The 22,684-nt window shown below is 40.3% G+C and overlaps 1 protein-coding gene across 1 annotated transcript in view; it reads left to right on the forward strand.

Annotated features, from left to right (window-relative positions):
- Positions 1–22,684, forward strand: part of LOC124255118 (CCN family member 2-like) — a 112,314-nt gene that overhangs the window by 52,761 nt on the left and 36,869 nt on the right. The window contains exon 2 of the mRNA XM_046688960.1: positions 18,577–18,772. Within this exon, the coding sequence (XP_046544916.1) occupies positions 18,577–18,772 (196 nt within the window). The remainder of the gene's footprint in view (positions 1–18,576; positions 18,773–22,684) is intronic.

Genomic DNA, 22,684 nt, shown 5'->3' on the forward strand with positions numbered 1-22,684 from the left:
GTTTGCCTCTGTCAGGTTTTCTCATTCAGTGAGATCAAACATCGACCAGTTGTGGTGCAGGTATGTATGCACCCATGTGTAAGGAGTGAGTGAGTATGGTTTTACGCCGCTTTTTAGCAATATTCCAGCAATATCACGGAGGGGGACACCAGAAATGGGTTTCACACATTGTATCCATATGGAGAATCGAACCCGGGCTTTCGGCGTGACGAGCGAACGCATTAACCACTAGGCTACCCCACCGCCCTCTTGTATAAGGGACTGCGTGAGTAAGAGTAACGCTGTGGGATGCCTGTCGATTATATCATGCCCATGAAGATCCGGGAAGCATCCCATGCTTGTCGTAAGAGGCCACTAACGGGATCGGGTGGTCTGGCACGCTGAATTGGTTGACACATGTCATCGTTTCCCAATTTCGTAGATCGATGCTCATGCTGTTGATCAATGGATTGTCTGGTCTTGACTCGATTTTTACAGACCGCCGTCATAGAGCTGGATTGTTGCTGAGATGTGTAACAACAAATACACAAAACAAACAACTATTTATATCAAACTGTGCCAGCTTATACACTCTTCAATATAAGAAACGCATAAGTTATTTTTAGAAGAATTTATTGAGTTAGTACAAGAGCAATTATTATTATTATTGCGATGGTAGACAACTGAGTTCGCCAAGACAACATCAGTCTTTATTGCTGTGTTTCTGTTTGATTGAGTCCACAAGATGGCGTCAAAGTCAGTTCTTTGTATGGCTACCATCGGCAGCAATTACTGCTCGGCACCGTCTCGACACGGACTGGATAAGTCGACGAAATTCTTCCCCACTCTTCCTGCAATGCGATGGCCAGTTGTAGAAGTGTCTGAGGCGTGTTTTGAAGTTGATGTACACGTCGATCGAGTTCTATCGGGTTTAGATCTGGTGATTGGGAAAACCATGACATTGACGTTAGAATTGACGCGTGCTTAATGCGAAGTAGCGTTGTCCTGCAGGAACAACTGCCTCTGTCGGTCCATAATCGGAAGCATTTGACGTGCAAGGACTTCGTTGATGTACCGATGTACTGTCAAATTCCTCTGAACCACCACTAAATCAGATCTTTTTGTGCTGGATATCGGACCCCACACCATGACACCTTCTCCACCGAGTCTGTCGACCTGTCGAGTGCAAAATTAGGCAAAACGTTCATTTCTCCGACGGTAAACACGCTGTCTCCCATCTCGCCGGTGAAGAAGAAATTGTGATTCATCAGTGAACCAGACACGCCTCCAGTTTCTAAGGTTCCAGTTCCGGACTCTACGACACCACCGCATGAGTTTGCGCCGATGGAACTCTCTCAAAACAGGGGCGAAAATGGCCTTCTTCGTCGAATCCCCACTTACAGCAATCGTTTGCTGACAGTTGGGTCGGAAATTCTTCTCAAACTAGGGATGCGTTGTGCAGTCTCCACGGCTGCGGCAAGACGAGTAAGCAACCCGGATGTAGCGGTCCTGGGCTTGGGTGGTAGCTCTTGGACGGCCGCTTGTCGGGTGATCTTGGGCGGAATTGGTCTCTTTGTAACGATCCCAAAGGCGAGATATGGTGTTCTGATAAACGTTGAAATGTCGGGCAACTGCAGACTGCGACTCCCCAGCTTCAATGCTCCCTGTTGGCGCAACTCAGTCGTGGCATGATGATTTCCTCTTTTCCAGGCAAAAACGAATGACAAAATTAAACACAGCGTTTGCCTTTTTATAGTGATCAAATACTTGCTGTTCCGCTTACGTGCACGCGCATTTTGCTTTGCATGTTTTCCTGGTGACGTTTTGATGAATATTTCTTCAAACGCTTCTAAGACGAGCGATTTTTTCACTGAATCTGCTTACAATCACACAGAACAGAGATGAGGTTTTGGAAAAAGATAGTATATTTGTATCGTTTCTGCCGCAGCATGAGTACAATATTCACAATATCACCCATGCGTTTCTTTTTTTTTGAAGAGTGTATCATTATTGCTCTTGTCGAAGACATAGAATATTGTGGTGAATCCCAGGGGCCCGAGGACCATAATTAGTGGAATATGTTATTGGAAACAGATGATCCTGGAACTCCAAATCAAGAATTACGATGCCAAGAACTACATTCATTATTCAAGGATAATACTTCGAATCTTAGGGGAAACGAAGTTGTGTATAAGTGAACTGATAATTGATTTTATATTAACTTGGATGAAAGTACAATGTAAATATCGAAATTAGATTCTCATGAAAACCTGTCAAGGAATAAACTCAGACTACGCTTGCATGTTCAGAATATTAGCAAAATATATTCACCCTGTAGTACCGTCGTTATGAATGAATTTCCATGTCTTGTGTCGGCCATAGATATAAATTTGTCGTCTATTTATCCTCCCCAAAACAGTATGTTCATCAATCCCGGATAACGTCATTTGATAATTTTAAGAAAGATACGAAACGCTTATCTGATGCTATTATATATAACACTGTTTTTGTAATGGGACTTCGAGAATCATGTCACTGACGTATACAGTATGAAACTTTAACGTCAGTGGCGTGTAGAATATGAAACTTTAACGTCAGTGACATATACAATATGAAACGTTAACGTCAGTGACGTATAAGATATGAAACGTTAACGTGAGTGACGTATAACATATGAAACGTTAACGTGAGTGACGTATCAATATGAAACGTTGACGTCAGGGAATAATACGCCGAGGTTATCTTCAGAAACAGATTTTATAAGGTAGGGTTGGGTAGCTCTTGTAACAAACAGTCAGATGATCATGAAGATAATATAAAGTCAAAATTGTACAATAATTGCGGTTAAAACTTAAAAGGACAACTAATTTTAGTTCGTAATGACCATCGTTCGTTAAAGGCATTTCAACTAGAATATCCAGCAGAAGGTCGGGATCCCCGAACAACAGATCGTTATGAGCATGTTTGCTGTAACAGAGGTTAAGCGCACCCAATTATTTTCGATACACTCGAAAATTTAACTTAATATGCATACGTAAACACTTCTATTTCTAGTCAATAAAAGCAATGTCAATCAAAAACGCATTACCATCCCGTCACACACTGTCAAATATAATATTTTAAGTCCATCTTGAAGTGGAGTGAAAGCACTTAATTGCTTACATGAATTCTTCTATTTTTAACAGAACTTCCTCCACTGGATGTCAGCTCTCTTCCCACGGGAAGGGAGGGATTGATGTAAGACGTCAACGTGTGGAATTTATTAGTTCTATTTTTGACGTTATTGTGGCGGTATCTGCCGTTAATGACTGCTGTTTCACACACAGGGCAACTTGTGCTATCGCATTTGATCGAGTCAGATTTTATGAAAAAACACATTCTTCTCAACATCTGGCGTTTCGTAGAGACTCTGATCCATGAACTTGATATGCACGGGGTCTTTGTTCTTTGCAGGTTTTTTCCGTTTTTCTTTGTACACGGTCAGCTAGTCTCATTAAAGAGACGTGTGCATGCTTGTATGTGCCAGGGATTCCGTTATTTTTATGGAATCGTGTGTGATGTACGTGCCGGATTAAACTTATTTGTATGGGCCAGTTAGACGTTTGCAAACAATTCATAGATGCCTTTTCCGAGTTCTTGCTCTTTGCGATCTCCTGCAGAAATACGTTTACTTAAGTAATGGACACGTCATAATACGTTTTGGGAATTAATGTTCCGACGAAAAAGAAGTTCAACGTTTGATCTCTCTTATCTGGAAGGAATATTGGGTTCGACATTGCCACAACTTAGTTTTATACAGATTGTCTGTAGCTCGTTAAGACTGACAGTCTATCGGGAACATCATTGCAGAGCTGCTTAAACTCGACACATATATATATACTCATGCCAATAATGGTTGTCACAACACTCCCCACCCCCACCCCACACCCCACACACACCCCTCTCCAATTAAAAAATTGAAGGGGTGACAACCATTATTGGCATGAGTAAATATGTTACAGTAAATGTGTCAAATCAGGAAATGTGTGAATTTCCTGGAATATTTAGGTAATGTGTTCATTTCCTGATTCACTCAGTAAATGTACACATTTCCAAAATATTCAAGGAAATTTACACATTTCCTGATTTGACACATTTACTGTGACATATATACCTGTTGTTCGAGAGAGAGTGCTGAAGGCCATAACGGAAAATGGTTTGGAACAACATTGCAGTTTTAGCTGCATAGACATTCGAAAGATAATGTACTTCACTCATTGTACCTTTGTTTGGAATCGCACTCGGCCCTTCGACTTGACGAGCGAACGCATTAACCTGATTTCTACCCTACTTCGGTAGATCAGAAGGGGGTCTTAGGACTCTCATGCTGGTCTAACTCGAACAGGACTATCTAGACACGACAGGTTCCATGGTTTGAAGGATATGGAAATCATACAGTATATCCCAGCTGCGTAGATCGATGCTCATGCTGTTGATCACTGGATTATCTGGTCCAGACCCGATTATGTACAGACCGCTGCCATATAGCTGGAATATTGCTGACTGCGGCTTTAAAAAACTAACAACCACCTCGATTTTATACAACCAAGGGTGACATGGCTGTGTCTTAATGCTTCGTAAAATACAAAAAAAATATCAATCACTTACGGAAACTGATTATTGGCCTAACCTGTCTCACATAATTACGGAAAGTAAAACTTGATGGCGGGAATGCATTGGCATAATTAACTGTTCCTGACGTTATTCCAGCTTATGAACAGAAGGATTTAAGGAAGTCAATAAGTTATCCTGTGCTTTAAGACGTGTAACCTTAACGGATGTCAATATGGAATCAGGAAATCGCCTTTTCTTGTTGCCCCACGTTTCCATGGAATTCTTTGAAGTAAAAAATCAATGGCACCTTCTACCATTACGACGACTGGGAAGGAGCAAGTTGAAAGTATCTGTTTCTTGTGTTAATCAGGGTTTTCCTCGTGCCAGCATCGAGACAACATCGCGAACAGAGCAACTTGTCCAGACATCAATATGCCTTTGTGTAACTTTATCTATTACTTCGGGTTTAGGAGGGCTACACTAATATGCACAGTTCATTTGAATGTGTATGCATTGTAACTATCAGTAAAAGCTACACTACTGCTCAAAACAAACCTCCCCTTGTCTGATGGGGCAATAGTTCCTCACGATGTACGTACCACAAATACATTTATGCTCATTTGTGGATATTTGTTTTTTTAAAATGGTTATTTTCTGTAGTCATTATGTTTGCCGTTTTGAAAGATGTTTGAAAACTGATATGAGCTTTCCAGGAAAACATCCCAATTAAAGTTAGGTAGGTAGGCACATATAGGTAGGTAGGTAGGTAGGTAGGTTGGTGAGTGGGTATTAGGTAGGTAGGTAGGATAGGTAGGCGGGTGGGTAGGTAGGTAGATAGGTAGGCACATGTAGGTAGGTAGGTAGGTTGGTGAGTGGGTATTAGGTAGGTAGGTAGGTAGGATAGGTATGCGGGTGGGTAGGTAGGTAGGTAGGCACATGTAGGTAGGTAGGAAGGTTGGTGAGTGGGAATTAGGCAGGCAGGCAGGTAGGCAAGCAGGCAGGCAGGTGGGTGTAGGCAGGCAGGGTGGGGAATTAGGCAGGCAGGTAGGCAGGCAGGAGGCTGGTTGGAGTGGGCAGGTAGGCACATATAGGTGGAGGTAGGTAGGCACATAGGTAGGTAGGTAGGTAGGCACATGTAGGTAGGTAGGTAGGCACGTGTAGGTAGGTAGGTAGGTAGGCAAGTAATCATTCAAATTCATGACTGACCATGAGGTAGCTTTATGGCTAAGGAGATGGCCACACCGATGGTCAATGTGCAACTCCCTATAGGGTTAATCCAGTCTGGATAATCCAATTTGCTTGTGCTGGAATACTACTAAATGCGGTGTCTAGGCATGTGAGTAACACGTTCACTCAAATGCAGACACAAGCCAGATCTATGTGATTCTGTTCGCATACCATCATGGATTTTTTATGAACCTCAAATCCTGTTTGGTGCAAAATCTGTCCAATAAGGATCCGCCTGTCACACCTTTCAGCCTGGCTATCACACTTCTAGAGTCTGCTCAAAGCTCGTTTGTGTACTGCCTGGAGTTATCTATCTGAAATGTTGTCGACTGTTTAATAATTTATCAAGCTCAGCAGCGCTATATCATCACCACTCTCAGTAAGTTTGCACTCGGATTCAATTTTAGCTGCCATGTTGGAATACAACATAAGTTGGATATGAGGCGCTTGAAGTTTAATAGTCACATTACCCTCTTGTCCTACCGGGTACCCATTTAGTGCCGGTGAACTGATTTGGTATTGGAGCACACGTAGATACTCGAAGACACCATCAGAATTCAAACATACATAACACGTTCCACAATCCAACTACACTCAGCAACCAACGTTAAAATCCGGGTTAGAATTGATCTTCAGTATCCCATGCTTGTCGTAAAAGGCGACCAAAGCGATCGGATGGTCGGGCTCATCGTATCACAATTGCATAGATTGATGCTCATGCTGTTGACCACTGGATTATCTGGACCGGACTTGATTTATTTACAGACAGAAACAATATAGCTGAAAATATAGCTGAGTGCGGCTTTAAACAACTAACACACACATATAAAATTAACATCGCTTGATTTGTGACGTGCGTTGTACACAGTAGCACTCGATTACAACAAAAACAGAGACCCATTTCATCATTTCATGTTATTGCTAATCTAAGCATCAGCAGATGTCTCTTCATTAAAGACAGCACAATGATATCCAGTTTCTGAATATCTAGACGAACCCCGAAGTGACATGAAATAACATATATCATAACATAATTCAATTTGTAATTTGTATATCAGATACGTCCCTGGGTATTGGGATTGGAATTTGTATGGTATTGATTTTCCTGATTAAACCCAAGGTATGTTGGTATTAATATGGCTACAATAATTTGTTATTGGAAATTGGACAGTTCTGCAATCACTACGATATTAATGGAACGTGATATGCATATGTCAATAAGAGGAAGATAATGAAATCAATGTAAATCGACTACTATAACTCAACGCTGAACGAATCATGTGTGATTGAGCTGCCCAAAAAATGACGGACATATTGCAAACCACAAAACCCTTTCCACAGCCATCTCTGCTAAAAGCAGAGTAGATTGTACAATTTTGATTATATTAGGAACAATGTTTGTTCATTTAATACAAATCTGATCATGAACGTTTCCCTATTCAAAGACAAACTGAAAGAAATATAAATAATAGTTTGAATAATAATCTGTGTTTCATGTGTTCTTTGGGGGCGTGGTTAGCCTAGTGGTTAAAGCATGCGCTCGTCACGCCGAAGACCCGGGTTCGATTCCCCATATGGGTACAATGTGTGAAACCCATTTCTGGTGTTCCCCGCCGCGATATTGCTGGAATATTGCTAAAAACGGCGTAACACTAAACTCACTCACTAATGGATTAGGGGCTACAGCTCAATTAATTTCTTGCTATAGGCTGTTTCATCTAATGTGGTTGACAAAGCATATATACACGTTTCACACAAATATTTTATAGTTAATCCCCCATTTTGCACTCATTTGTCAAGGCCGACTGCATTTGCAACAAGAACATTAGGGTGGTGGCGAAGTGAGACGACTCCGAAAAACATACTGAAAAAACAATAATTATGTAAATATGTTCCTCGACGTATAATCTGCTTCTAGGTCCCATATGCAGATTGAATCTCACTGTTCTGTTCATGTGTTAACGTGGTATAGTCACGAGTTGTAAAGTCCTCTTCAATGACGTTGGTTGTTGAATCATACAATAGATGGTGATTAAATATATATTAATCAAGCGAAAGAAACACGCTAAGCTGCTATTTCCATATTTCTGCTCGAAGAGGAATTATCCGTGCACGCCTACCGGATATAATATGATGTATATTTAATGTGACTGATAAATTTACATTCTACTGTATTCTCCCCGGGGAGTTGAGACCGCAATTTGTTTCCTGTTACTGAGGTAATAAAACTGTAGCGCCATGATCGTTCATTTGGTAAATAGTATGGCGGCTTATAAATTGAAGTATTACGATTAACTAAACTACCAGCGCCAATATCGCATAATGTTCTATTTTACCGTTAATGAAGACTGATGGTAAGTTGGTTGACAAGTATGACGAAGTGGAAGTACTAATACCTTTTATCGTTCTTTGAAAATGACTTCAGTAAGAACTGGTAAAAAGCACCTACAACCTAACGCAACCACTCAGCCACTTGCTGAGGCAATAACGATCCGGGTCGATTTTTTCACAGGAAGCATTTTCACTGCACACCGGTGATTACTTTAATGCGGACAGGTCACAGATGAAGGCTCAAAGATCATGGTCTCGTCCCTTCCGTGTTGTAAACGGTGTCTGTAAAGTTAAACTATGTCACTTTTTGATCCGAGGCAATAAAAAGATCGATCTCTTCCTGCCTTTGAGGTGATGGCGGCCAACGGTATAATCCCCGCCGTTGCATCAGCGACTTGATGGCATGTAATCGTGTTAACTGTGGAGAGGAAAGGGGGAACTAGAGGGGGGCCTCGAAGGAGAAGAATTTCAGGGAAAGGAGGCTTTGATTTCCGGACTCATCATGTTAAATACGGACCAAATTGCCCATAAGTCTATATTTATGTGTCATTTGGGATAGCCGTCCTCCAGAGCACAGATATGATTTGGGGTTTAGCTCAAGCTCGGGTCTTGCAAGGATATGGTCGAAGTAGATCACATTTTGAAATGGTTAACATAATGGTATCTAATTGCTCAATACTTACATCAGGAACTCGAATATATAATAATGAAAATGGAACTAAGGAACAGTAATTTGTAACACTGATAATTAACAGGATTTCTACGTTTGTTTAGTACTTGGTTGATAAGGTGTTGTCTCCAGGTTAATAACGCTGATGGTGGATATACCAGTTGTTAAATACCCAAATACAGACTCTTTAAGTCCTTGAAATCAGGCAAGTCTAGATGAAAATGAAATAAGTCTCCTGGCTCTTTTTCCAAGATATTTAGAATATAACAATCTTTTGTTCCTGTAGAATATGTTCATTCACAACGAAGCACACGTGATGTGTGTGGTCTCACATTAGGCCAGTGAATCTGTTCATGAATTGCCTTCACCCAGCAGTGAATATATACTATTCACACTTTGCTAAGGATCAAACCATTGATTCAACAGAAAACTATAATGTGGGGTCTAATTTGGTTTAAATATCTAAGCTTATTGTAAGCATGGCTCTTAGGTTTCAGTATGTCACTGCATCTTGTGGATCCCATACCTGCTACTGACAGGTGTTGTGTACTTGTCAATGACTCGTTCCATGATTTGCAAAATGGTTGATTGGTGCCATAAATGCCATTTTTATGGTTACTAATGTATCAAGTGCATGAAGTTAGATTAAAGTGGATGTTTGCCTAAAGAGGGGTTACCATATGATTATGTATCTATACTGGACAAAATCAGTTAGGGATATTGGTATTTTTATTGTCAATAAAAATATAGATAATTATTCATAATTTCAAAATTTACATATATCCCTAACTAGTTTTGTTCATTATAGTTTTAAATGAATACAATTTCAAATTATAAATCTATGTTTAAGTAAAGTTGGAAATTTTTGTGATCCTTAGCAATGTGTGAGTAGTATATTTACGAAACCCTCCTTCGTACAGTCTGAACCAGCCAGTACAGATGTTAATGAAATGGTGAGTCAGCAATATCATGCCAGGGGACACCAAAAATGGTCTTCACACATTGTACCCATGTGGGGAATCGAACCCGGGCCTTCGGCGTGACGAGCCAACGCTTCAACCACTAGGCTTTCCCGCCGCCCCCAACGCAATAGACACCACTTCATTATTGCATTTAGGTTTTAGGAACGAGCAATCACACGGGCCACGCAAACAAAACATCACACACTGCTTCGAAATAGTATTGAACACATACAAGTGCCCTCTATATATCCTTCATTCAATTTGCAAAAAATAATCAAACTGACTCTTTCAATTTCAAATGTCGAAAACCTTCATCTAACCACACTCTACAAATTACCCTCCCGAAACCGTCTCCAAACAATTGATGTTATCCTCGCTCAATGTTGAATCTATACATTCAACTAAAACTGCAGTCGACCGTTCGATTACATTCAGTAATGGACGTGCCAGTTATTAAGCCGGGTGTAGGCTGTGGTACTGGTAAAACCAGTCTTTGATTGCTACGCCTTCAGAATCAACCATCCTTACAATAACACCAACGTCAACTTTGGACAAGATAACCCGACAATCCAAAGCAGAAGCTGTTTGTTAAAACCCTTTCCCCATTACCTTGTACAGATACCATTCGGACAGGCTTCACTTCGTCTCAATGAAATTTATGCATTAAAAGATGCCTATCTGTAATATAACCCGTTTTATACTTTTTTCATCAGCTAAAAAGCCCTACGGTGTCAGAGAGTGTGATCTGAAGTCGACAAATGGTGATGTAGTTACGCCACAATCCACGCTAAGCTCCCACGGGGCTCCTAACATAGGAAATATGCAGACCACAACCCTTGAGACTTGTAGATAAAGCTTCCTATCAATGCATTGTCGTACAATACGCGGGATCATGCATAACCGCCAATATGTTTCTAATGTCTGTGGGTTTTTTTCCTTTTGGCGATGCTTATAACCGTAATCATTTTGGATTACAGAAACTGTAAAACAATCATACATCGACGCGGGCCAGATAAAGTCGACCTATAAATAAACAAGAGCGTTTTTTCCACGAAAATCTAACAGCTGATACGTTTGAGTATTATGGCGACGAGGTCGTACAATTGGCTCGAACTGCAAGGACAAAAAGCCTCGTGTAATCATTTCAATTAAGGATCGTGGTATTTTTTATAACTCCCCAGTTCCCTAATCATATAAATTTTCGCAAAATGCAGTCCCGATTGTATTGCAGTTCCTTGGACTTTTTACGTTTGTTTCCGAATCCTTTGAACATGTTTTGCTCAGCAATATATCTCACAGTGACAAGAAATGGATTGAGACGCTCACGTTTTTGTTCACGTATATCGTAATCACGCTTTTGTGATAAGTAAATTGGCATGGTAAATTGGCATTGTTCTTTGCGCAAAGACCAACTTCTTCTGACTGCCTGTTCATATAGATGCATAGACTCAATGGATCGACTAAGCCACAAAGCAAGGTCTCGTTAACAGCATTAGCTATTGGATCAATAATACACATTTGTGAACTCTGACGTAGTGTGTGTTTTACAATTCGACACGACTCTCTTATTTATAAAAATAACCAGACAATACAAAGATGAAGAGACAAATGTTTTCTTTCAAATGCGAGTGATGGAGGAAGATGTTTATGTTTGATTGGGAAGAAAGTCGCGGTGGAGGATGCTACGTCTCTGTTGAAAGCAGCGCCACCTATGTGCGATTAGCGTGGTACTAATCATGATTAGGTCAGCCAGTGCTCCTTTGTACTTTGCTCAGCTTAGTAAGGTGCGGTCATTCGGCTACGAGCGCAAGGAGGTGAAACCGGTTCAGTCCACGATTGATTAGGGCAAACGTTTGATATATAAGCAGTACAACATCTGTGATATGTATCTTTGGCTTTCAACCTACGTCAAGCTGTTACGATTGTTGTTGTTGTGGAAGTGGTTCGATTGAGACTTGGGTGGTAGTGGTGGTTGGCGCTTATGGGTGGAAGTGGTTGTGATATAGTAGTAGTAGTAGTAGTAGTAGTAGTAGTAGTAGTAGTAGTAGTAGTAGTAGTAGTAGTAGTAGTAGTAGTAGTAGTAGTAGTAGTGGTAGTGGTGGTTGGTGCTTATGGGTGGAAGTGGTTGTGAGAGTTGTGCTGGTAGGGGTTGTAGTCGTATCAGTAACAGTAGCAGCAGTAGTAGTAGTAGCCATGGTAGTAGTTGTCGTAGTAGCAGTTGTGGTACTGGCTGAGGTCCTGGTGTTGCACTGGCTGTAGTCCTAGTGTTAGTAGTCGTAGTAGTAGTGGTAGTCGTAGTCGTAGTAGTAGTAGTAGTAGTCGTAGTAGTAGTGGTAGTCGTAGTAGTAGTAGTAGTAGTAGTAGTAGTAGTAGTAGTAGTAGTAGTAGTAGTAGTAGTAGTAGTAGTAGTAGTAGTAGTAGTAGTAGTAGTAGTTGCAGCAGCAGCAATATTAGTAGAAGTATGTTTCGTCCACTTTTGTTCTTGTCATTCCACCTCAGTATATAAAATGATTTTGTTTGTTTGTTTGTTTGTTGTTGAACGCCGCACTCAGCATTATTCCAGCTATATGACGGCGGTCTGTAAATAATCGAGTCTGGTCCAGACAACCCAGTGATCAACAACAGGAGCATCGATTTGGGCAATTGGAATACGATGACATGTGTCAACCAAGTCAACGGGCCTGACCACCCACCACCCTTTTACGAAAAGCATGGATTGCGGAAGATACATTCTAACCCGGACCTTCACGGGTAGCATATAAGTGAAATACCAATGAGGGAGTTAAAATTTAAATTTAAATGCATTATGCTGATTTGAGCATTATTTCTGTTACATGGTGTGTATTAAGCATAGCAACGACCACTAGTCTATTTTGGGTGCTGACAAATTAAGAACAATAATATCCGTGGATTCTCCAGGCGATTCTCTGTGTCCCTGAACGAGCAACGCTGAAAATCAACTTATCGTCAGAGGCGGACCTAAAGGGGGGTTGCGGGGGTGCGCACCATCCACTCTCCCCCGACTTTTCCTCCCAGAGGAGCATTTCCCCTTTAAAAGCTTTGGACTTCATGATGCATGTGCACACACACCCAACCATCACTCCCACCACCCACCCACCCACCAATTCTCCAAACTCCTGAATCCACCCCTGATCGTCCTTCAGATCTCTGTACCACTTGCAAAATGGTTACTTCTAATAGCTATTAAACAGTCTATGTATCTTTGATTATGCAGCAAAATCAAAGATATAAAAACACCCACATTAGTCACATGATGATGTGCAAACAGCGTGTCAATCTTATACAGACTGTTAGGTCATGCTCTAAGAAAAGAAGGACGTCATTTAGAAGAGAGCAACATTTCTTTATCAAATCATGGAACGTTCTTGAAAAGAAAACTATCACGCCTAAGGAAATATCAGTTGTAAACACCGCAAATGTTCTCTCACATGTCTAAGTATACATACATGTATTGATTTCCGGAGAACTGCTTATCCGTAGTTCGTGACATTTCATTACTTGGAAATCTTCTTCATTAACTGATTACGTACATTCGACGTATGACCTGGTGATTCGTGAGTTTGTGTTTTTTATGTTTTCTGACATCGTGACCCATTTATCTGACTAGTTGGTTGACAGCTGCGTGAGGTAGGTCAAGGAGAAAAGATACTGAAATAACTTTCTTCTGATTGACTGTTCACTTTAACACATCCTTCCACGTGTATAATGACAGCACGCGTCACGAGGCTCCAACGTCAAATTTACCATCACATCCACGGCCTTAAGGCGACGTTACGCAGCCCTAATCGACGTAATCTTTTCTCAAGCAAGGCTTTTAATATTTTTAAATATCGATCCCTGACTTTTATTGACAGACGGAACCAAAAAGCCTCAGGTGGTTTGCTGCAATGGACGTGGCCATGTCCATTTCTCTGACACCTTGACACGAGAGAGATATACAAGAGAAACGAACTAACCCCTCTGATACAGCGGCATTAAACGGCACTCAATGCAAGGCTTAATGTGTCTGTTCGTTTCAGATTGACAGTATTGCGTCCCCGTCTTGTCAACGGAATGAGATTGTCTGCAAGTCTTGTCGATTTCACATTTAGATTTCTCTGGTAGGGGAAAATGAAGATGTCTTCGGTCGTGTCGATCTATTCAAATTCCAAACAAATTATCCGTCTGACACGTGTTCATCCGCGTTGTTAATTCCACAGCCAGTGTCAGACGTCAAATCATATGGGGCTTAGCGCTGTGAGTTAACGTTAACTGTTGAATTAAGCAATGCTGAAACAGTCTGCGGGAAGACAAAAAGGTAGCGCTTGAATGACAGGGGGGCATTACGAGTGCAATCAATAGCACCTAGGAAGTCTTAAAAGAATGGTCAGATTGCGCCAGTAATTGCAAATGTTGAACGACGTCGACGGCAACTCGCTGTGCGTCTCCTGGATTGCTGCTTTTTTCACTTTAACATTTAATTATATGTCTGATTTGGGGGATTCCCTCTTGCACTTCATTGTCTACTACTCTGATCTTTTCTGAGAACTATGTCTATTCTCGAAGGCGATAACGAAATCGACTTTCGCGCCAATGGGTACATGACACCTCAGAATCAGTTTCAAAGGTTATATGATCATACTCTTGTGAAATTCTTGGGAGGGAATATGTGATAATATTTAAAAACGAAGACGTTGCGACATAGAAAGGGAAGCCGTTCCCATGGAGACAGTATGAGGCAGTTTCTCGGGTGGGGACAGTGAAATGCGTTACAGGTTGTGCTGACTTGGTTGTCAGTGGTAAACTGAACACGAACCTAATTAAGGTGGAAATGCCAAAAGGGCATTGGCTTTAATGACCGCTTCACTTCCCTCCTGCCCAAATTTTAATGAACCAATTAACCTATGATAGAAATGTGCTCACAAGGTCATTTAGGGAAGTAATTGGTCAGGCTGGACATCTGACAAGCAAGTGACTGTGGTAATGTTTAAGACGACGTAAAACGTGATATGAAACGTTGATGTTTAATCTTTTAATTCAATATTTCAAATGTGTTTACATGAACATTTTCGATGTAACATGCCAATAAACAAATTTGGGTGTACTTATTTGTGACAACAATTGCATTCTGTCAACAATCTCAGCAGCGGACATGCGGGTGCATACCGGGCGATACAATACCTGTTGTTTTTGGTCGAATTTAAACCGGGCCTTAATGATAGCGGGATACGTTTAAAAACAATAAAACATGTTCTTACCCTACCAGCCACTCGCCACGTACACTGTTCCAAACCCAGTGTCACTATTTCATTATTAACTTTCGTACAGTTGTTTAAACGAATACATAGTCTACTATTGGTTACCGTGTTTATGTTACATAAGTAATAACAAAATAGTAATATCAGGTAAGCCTGCAATCAATGGATATTGACTAAATGACTTACTGTATGTATGTATGTATGTATGTATGTATGTATGTATGTATGTATGTATGTATGTATGTATGTATGTATGTATGTATGTATGTATGTATGTATGTATGTATGTATGAATGTATGTATGTGTGTATGTTGAATGTATGTGTGTGTGTGTGTACGTACTTACGTATGTTATGTTATGTTATGTTATGCTATGCTATGTTATGTTATGCTATGCTATGCTATGCTATGCTATGCTATGCTATGCTATGCTATGCTATGCTATGGATGGATGGATGGTTGTATGGAGGTACGTCATGTCATGTCATGTATGTATGTTTAGCTATCTATACATACATGCATACATGCATCCACCCATCCATCCATGCATGCATGTCTATCTATATATACATGCATCCATCAATCCATGCATCCATCCATCCATCCATGCATCATGCATCTATCCATCCATCCGTGCGTGCATGCATGGATGGATGGATGGATATATAGATAGCTAGACAGATAGTCAATTAGATAGATAGATAAATGGATAGATAGATAGATAAAGATATACATATAAGGATTTCCTTATACTATCATAGTCAATAAACATCTTCCTCCAAATGCTCTGATCAATACATTAACATTTCCGTTGATGACTGTCTGTGTACATGCCCATGTGATATATATACAATCATATTTTGTTGCAAACTTTGTATTATATTGCATCTCAGCCATTTATCTGATTCATATTCGTCCTTTGACCTTTACCATAAAATCTCAGCTTCTCATGGTAGAGGCACACACGCGGATGAGTATCCGATTATATCGGAGATATAACTAAACGACCATTGATCTCTTTAAGCTTGCAAATTGTCAGCTTGGATCATGGAGGTTTGGCACGCACCAGTTGCGCCAAAGTTCAATATTGTTGAACAAACCTTGGCTTTCATCCAACACTTGGAAAGAACGTTCATATCAAGGACGCTCCTGGCCGAAGGTTCTCCGGGTCTAACGAGAGATATAAGACCTTCGTTTGCACTCATCACCTTTTCTCCAATAAAGCTGGGAGAACTAGCAATAAAGGGAATGAGAACGCTATTAATCGACAAGAATTCCTCTGTCAATTCGTTTTGAAGTGACTATTTCTCGAATCTCTGGTACTTCATTGTTTAGGTGTATAATTAATTCGGCGGTCATCTTTAATTAATTGAACTTGTCATCGGGTCAGGAAGTGGGACCTTTTGCTGTAAAAATCGATGATAATATTGTCAGAACTTGATGGGGGTCCGTGTTAAATTGGTCCAATTTTGAATGGACCGAATACATTTCTCGAAGTAGTTTAACAGTGAACAAAGACGGTACGCATCCAAGCAGACAGCGGTTATCTACCCTACGTATCAATTCTTCTTATCAATTTGAACTGAGTATACAAGGCTTCTGGTAACGTCTTATACAGGACATATTACATGAACTATCTCTGTGGTTTTGTCAAACGAACGTTAAGATATATTAAAATGAAAATATGATTGATTTTTTCCAAAGTTCTATCAGGTGAGACATAAAGGGTGCATTACATCAGTTTGGAAATGGAATTTCTGGGTTATTACTCTTGTAGAGCATGTCCTGGTACTTCGATTTTACGTCAGTGCGAAACGTCTTTCAATGTTGATATCTTGGAGATGAAATGAGATGTTATGTCACGAGGGGGCAGCGTCTATCATCACATCAGAATGCACAATCTTCCCGTGAAGGGCAATAATAAAACCCAAGTATGGATTTCCGGGTTACTCAGAGGAAGCGGAAGATGTATGTTTGGCGCTGTTTTGCGATGTCATTTTTCAAAACGGTTTTCCATTCCATTCGAAATTTCAAATTCCTTGACCCGATTAGGATTTCAATTGATCAAATGTCCATCAGTGTCCAATGACTTTTCTTAATATCGACCTTGTCACATAATGACCCAATGTTTTGTTTTAACCATGAATGTTGAGACGTTGTAATATACGGTGTTTACATAATGAAGTTATTTATCAGCACGAACTGTGAGGCCTGGTTCAATATTTTCTGGAGAGCTTTTATCTTGTCTTATCAGACCAAAAAAGGTTCAAGAAATGTTAGGATTTGTTCTGCGAAACCTTATATTGATTTTTGAATAAACTGAACATGATCTTTTTTGAGAAAAGAATAACATGTCTCGTGATCTAAATTACTGTTGTTTAAACCTTCAAGACTGCTCCGTAAGACAGGCATTAAGTCTGACATGCAGACACGGGTCAATAGTTTAGATCGTCTGTACATTAGGTTACCAGCTGCCTCGTTATCTTACAGATACAATGTATGCGTAGAATATTCGGAAAATGTAACACTACCACTACACCTCTTTATTTGTACATAGTCTAGAAGGTTGACTCATGCATGATAACAGTGATTGAGTTTTGTTTTACGCCGCAGTTCAAGTGTATGTCTCTGTGTATCATTCCGAAATGATGTAGATCTGAAGTATATTTGTTGGTTGGTTGTTGTTTAACGCCGCACGCAGCAGTATTTCAGCTATATGGCGGCGGTCTGTAAATAATCCGGTCTGGACCAGACAGATCCCGAACTTAATTATATGAGAAGAAAGGGAAAAAGTGAATATGGAAGTATTATGAATAGAACCGACTCTCATATTGGCAGATTAACATTTTCTTCATTTCTTTGACGTGAGAGGTAATATTAATAACCACGCCTTGTGAAACATTTAATAACTAGCATTCACGTCATCACAGTAGATATTGCCAATATGGAGGGAATAGTTTTATTTGTTTGTTGTTTAACGCCGCAATCTGCAATATTTCAGCTATATGGCGTCGGTCAGTAAATAACCGAACCTGTACCAGACAATCCCGTGATCAACAGCATGAGCATCGATCTACGCAATTGGGATACGATGACATCTAACCTATATCGTTATGGTGTTATCCATAAAGGGCATGGTGCTTACACAACTGGAAGCGTAATCACGGCGTAATCCTTGATCCTGGGTTTCTGGCACACATAAGCTATGAATATCTGCTCAGAGAATTTCACGTTGCTTTGGACGTGGCACCAATGTCCACTCAAACGCAGTAGGTTACAATGTGTTGGGTTGTTGTTTAACGCCGCACCCGGCCATATTCCAGCTATATAGCGGTGGTCTGTAAGTAATCGAGTCTGGAACTGACAAACCATCTATCTACGCAACTGGCATACGATGACTTGTGTCAACAAAGTCAGCGAGCCTGACCACCCGATCCCGTTAGTCGCCTTAAAAGACAAGCATTGGTTGCTGAAGACCACTTCTAACCCGTATCTTCACAGGTCGTTATTATGTGATATCTTTGGCATCTCTTTAACTGACATGTTGTTCTTGCAGGACAACAAGATGTGCCGTTACCCGTGCCAGTGTCCGGTGGAGGAGCTCCGATGTAACGAGGGCGTGAACATCGTGAAGGACGGCTGCAGCTGTTGCTACATGTGTGCACGGCAACGTGGTGACTTCTGCAACAGCAAAGACATCTGCGACACAAACAGAGACCTCTTCTGCCATAACAGTACAGGGACATGTCAAGGTAAGACCATTTATACAACCCCAAATAGTTTAAGGAACACCATCGGTGACAGATTAACTGCAGCAATGTGAAAGACTCAGGACTTTGATGGCTTCTTTACAAACTTAAAGCACATCCATCCATCCATCCATCCATCCATCCATCCATCCATCCATCCATCCATCCATCCATCAGCCATCAGCCAACCAGTCAGCAACCCACCCATCCACCCGACCGTCCATCATTCATTCATCATCCATCCACCCTTTATCCATCCATCCATCCATTCATCCAACCAACACCACCCATCCATCCATCCATCAACCCACCAATCGATCATCCATCCATCTACCATCATCCATTCAGCCATCATCCATCCGTCCATCATCCATCCGTCCGTCCATCCATCCAGTCATCCACCAACCCATCCGTCCACCCACCAATCCATCCATCCATCCATCTATCTTTGGAAATGAAATATATCATTATCTTTAGACCATGAACGTCCACAATACCGAATTCACCCAACCATCCCTTTTACGTAATGCACTGAATATTTCCGGCGCATCCACATCATCGTCATCACATAATATAGCCCAGGACACCATTAGCCCAGTGGTTTCGGAGCCACGTTATCTGGCAGTCCAGAAATCGATGATGGTGAGTTTATATTCCGATCTTCATTGGCTATGTTTCCTTTGTTTTGTCAGCAACAGAACCGTGCTCGAGGGGCAATTCAGTTTTCCTCCAACTCCAACTAAAATTAAAATCAAAACCTCTTTAAACCAAACTCACTCACACCGCTAAGTGGTAGATGAGCCCAACGTGACGAAGGTTCCAGATTAAAACATTCAGGAAATAATGTACCACTGATATGTTACTGACAAACAACAATTAAATTGGAGAAGCGATACTGTGTCCAGAACCCTCGCCCCTAATTAAGGAACGTTACCCCCGACAGTGAGCTCTTCTGCCCTAGGCCTTGAGTATCACCACATCCGGTCGCACATTATTATTGAGTTATTAACATTGAATACATAAATGATTTATTTTCTAAAGCCATCGAAAAATACTGATATATTCCGTGGAAGATAATTCCACTTGGTCTTATCTCTTCATGTTCATTAATTTTGAAACATCATATATGTCTTCAGGTATTATAACTGGATATGTTGCCAATATTCATTTCCTTAATGTCAGTGCAGTTGAGATTATGGTAACTTTCAAAAGTGATCTCAATAGTCATTTATATGCAGAAAGTGTAAGAAAGAATAACTTTTTACAGATGTTGTACTTTGTTGTGCAAATATCTGCTGTAAACGTGTACATATGTTATCTACGAGTCATACAATTTACCTCTGAAGCTCTATTGACACAGAATGTCTTGTTTGACCGAAGACGCCTTTCGAAATTTTACCTATATCGCGCTAATCCTGTTAGCGAATGGCATGAACGTCTTCTGAGACATTAACAGCGATGACTGGACAGTAATGTCTGTATATCACAGACTTTCCCTCGAAGGGGCCAAGAATAGCGTATAAATTTGGACATAAGTAATCGGACAATGATAGAATGAATCTGTGCTTCTTAATAGCATACATTGATATGGACAGTACATTGTCAGCATTTCTCGTGTTGCAACTAGGACCATTTGCCATGGAAACCACAAGCATCCAATCGATACAGTGTATATATTTTATTTGTAACTGAATCCCCCTGTATAATGTATCGAAAGCTATACACACAAATGCGAGTGAAGCGGAAATAACGAGGGTTTTAATGGTTTTAAATGGAAACTTTAATATCACATTTTTGACCTTTTCAGTCATGTATTTTGCAAAAGACGATAACGAATTTTTATGATCGATTTTCAATACAACTGAAAACTAGTTCGTCAGCGATGGAACTCTAGTGCAAAATAATTTCAGGACGACAATGGTCTTAATAATTATCTTTGGCATTTTGACATTCATGGATGGACAATTCATATTGTCCGCCAAGAAATATTACCAGGCACAATATATTCACAAATACTCACTTCATTTATACGATAAGAAAGCAGGTCTATATGTCGATCGATGTGATGTACAGAATCACAATTTGGACATTTATGAACAAAATTTTCGTGCCAACACGTTCCATGGAACACTGGTGCTTTTCATATAAGATACCAATCACGCAGTCACAAAGAATTTCCAAGAAATCGACGATCAGTGTTTTTTTGTATTATGCCAAACGAATTGGTCTCTGGCAATGGGGTAGCCTAGTGGATAATGTGTTCATTTGTCACGCCGAAGACCAGGTTTTGATTTCCCACATAGGTGCAATGTTTGAAGCCCATTTCTGGTGTCCCCCGCCGTGACATTGCTGGAATGGTTGTAAAAACTAAAACTCATTCCCTCACCCAATTGTTCTCACCACAAATACTTCAAAATGGGAAATAATAATAATAATATAATAAATATACACTTGTATAGCACTTGTTTCCAGTATAATCAACTGCTCAAAAGCGCTTGTGAGCAATGAACTGTCCTTGGAATACACAGTGTAACAGTAGCAGACTTTAATCAAATGTGTTTTCAGTAGTGATTTGAATGATTCAAACTCATGGGCACTTCTTATTTCAAGTGGGAGGGAGTTCCATATCTGGGGTGCTGAGATTTCGAAACTTCTCTCGCCAAATGATGTACGAGCTGACGGAAGCTTCAAAAGACACTGGTTACATCAACGTAGAGTTCCCTGGTTACTATAACGTAGAGTTCTCTCAGGTTTGTATTCTTGGATGAGTTCAGAAATGTACGGAGGAAATATAGCGCTCTTGATTCTTTCGGCAGTATATATTATTATGTCATTATAGTACAGGAGTTTTATACCAAAGTTTCCGAATGTTTTATTTTCCGGCATTCCACTCGTAACTATGACAGCACCTGTAACTGCAACGACATCATATGGCAGGTGTTGGCCATTTACGTGGCGAAGCTGAAGATCATTATGGCTGGTTAGATTATCATTCAGTCAGTATTATTCCTGTACCACCAATGTAACTGAAGAACCTTGTGTGAATCTTAGGAAGGAGTATCCTCAAGGGATGTACGGATGTGGCCAAGAAAGGAAAGCTGATATACAGTCAACATCATGCCTCTTGACATTCAGAAGAACGCAGTGAAATATTTCATAAATACTTTATGTTCCATATCCATGTCATGGCAACTGACGTTGAAAAAAGGGTGCGGGCGTTGGGGCTAGCAAATAATGTTATCGATAATGCTTTACATTAACGTTTGTGATAGAAGAAGGCTTTAATTAACACCTGCAATATACAAACTTTGGCCTTTATTCACCTGCTGCTTCCAAATCATGTTCGTTACGCTGTTTAGTTAGAAATCCATGCATAATCATGCACCGCCTCACCAGCAGGGTTTTACACAGACTTTGAAAAAAGAGAGTCATAGTGACTCACAGTATTTATTTTGGGGAGTCATTTTCAATGTTTGGGAGTCATGAAATTTTTAGTTTAATATTTATTTGTGTATATCAAAAAGCAAGAGTTTTGCAGAGATTTTGTTGTTTTGTGTTGTATTGTCATTTAAATGTTACCGGAAGTTAATAAATATTTTATTTTTCACAGTTCAAATCAGTCATAACAAAATCCAGTAAACTGAACAAATAATCATGCTTGTGATTTATTCACTGTAGCATACAGTTATTAACATGAATTGAAAGAAATATCTAAATTAATGAAGACCTCATGAAAACTATCATTGTTTGCTTATCAACTCAATGTTATTGAACTGAATTCTGGGGGTCACTCATAAAACTTGCGTCAAGCTTGACTCGTATGATAATATTTTGAGAGTCTTTTACAAAATTGTTGCGTCAAATACGCAGGTTAATCACGCGTCATGTAAAACCCTGCTCACCAGTAATGAGAAT

The sequence above is a fragment of the Haliotis rubra genome, unplaced genomic scaffold (assembly GCF_003918875.1).
Source record: "Haliotis rubra isolate DU_JTF1 unplaced genomic scaffold, ASM391887v1 Scf593, whole genome shotgun sequence".
Classification (NCBI taxonomy): Eukaryota; Metazoa; Mollusca; class Gastropoda; order Lepetellida; family Haliotidae; genus Haliotis; species Haliotis rubra.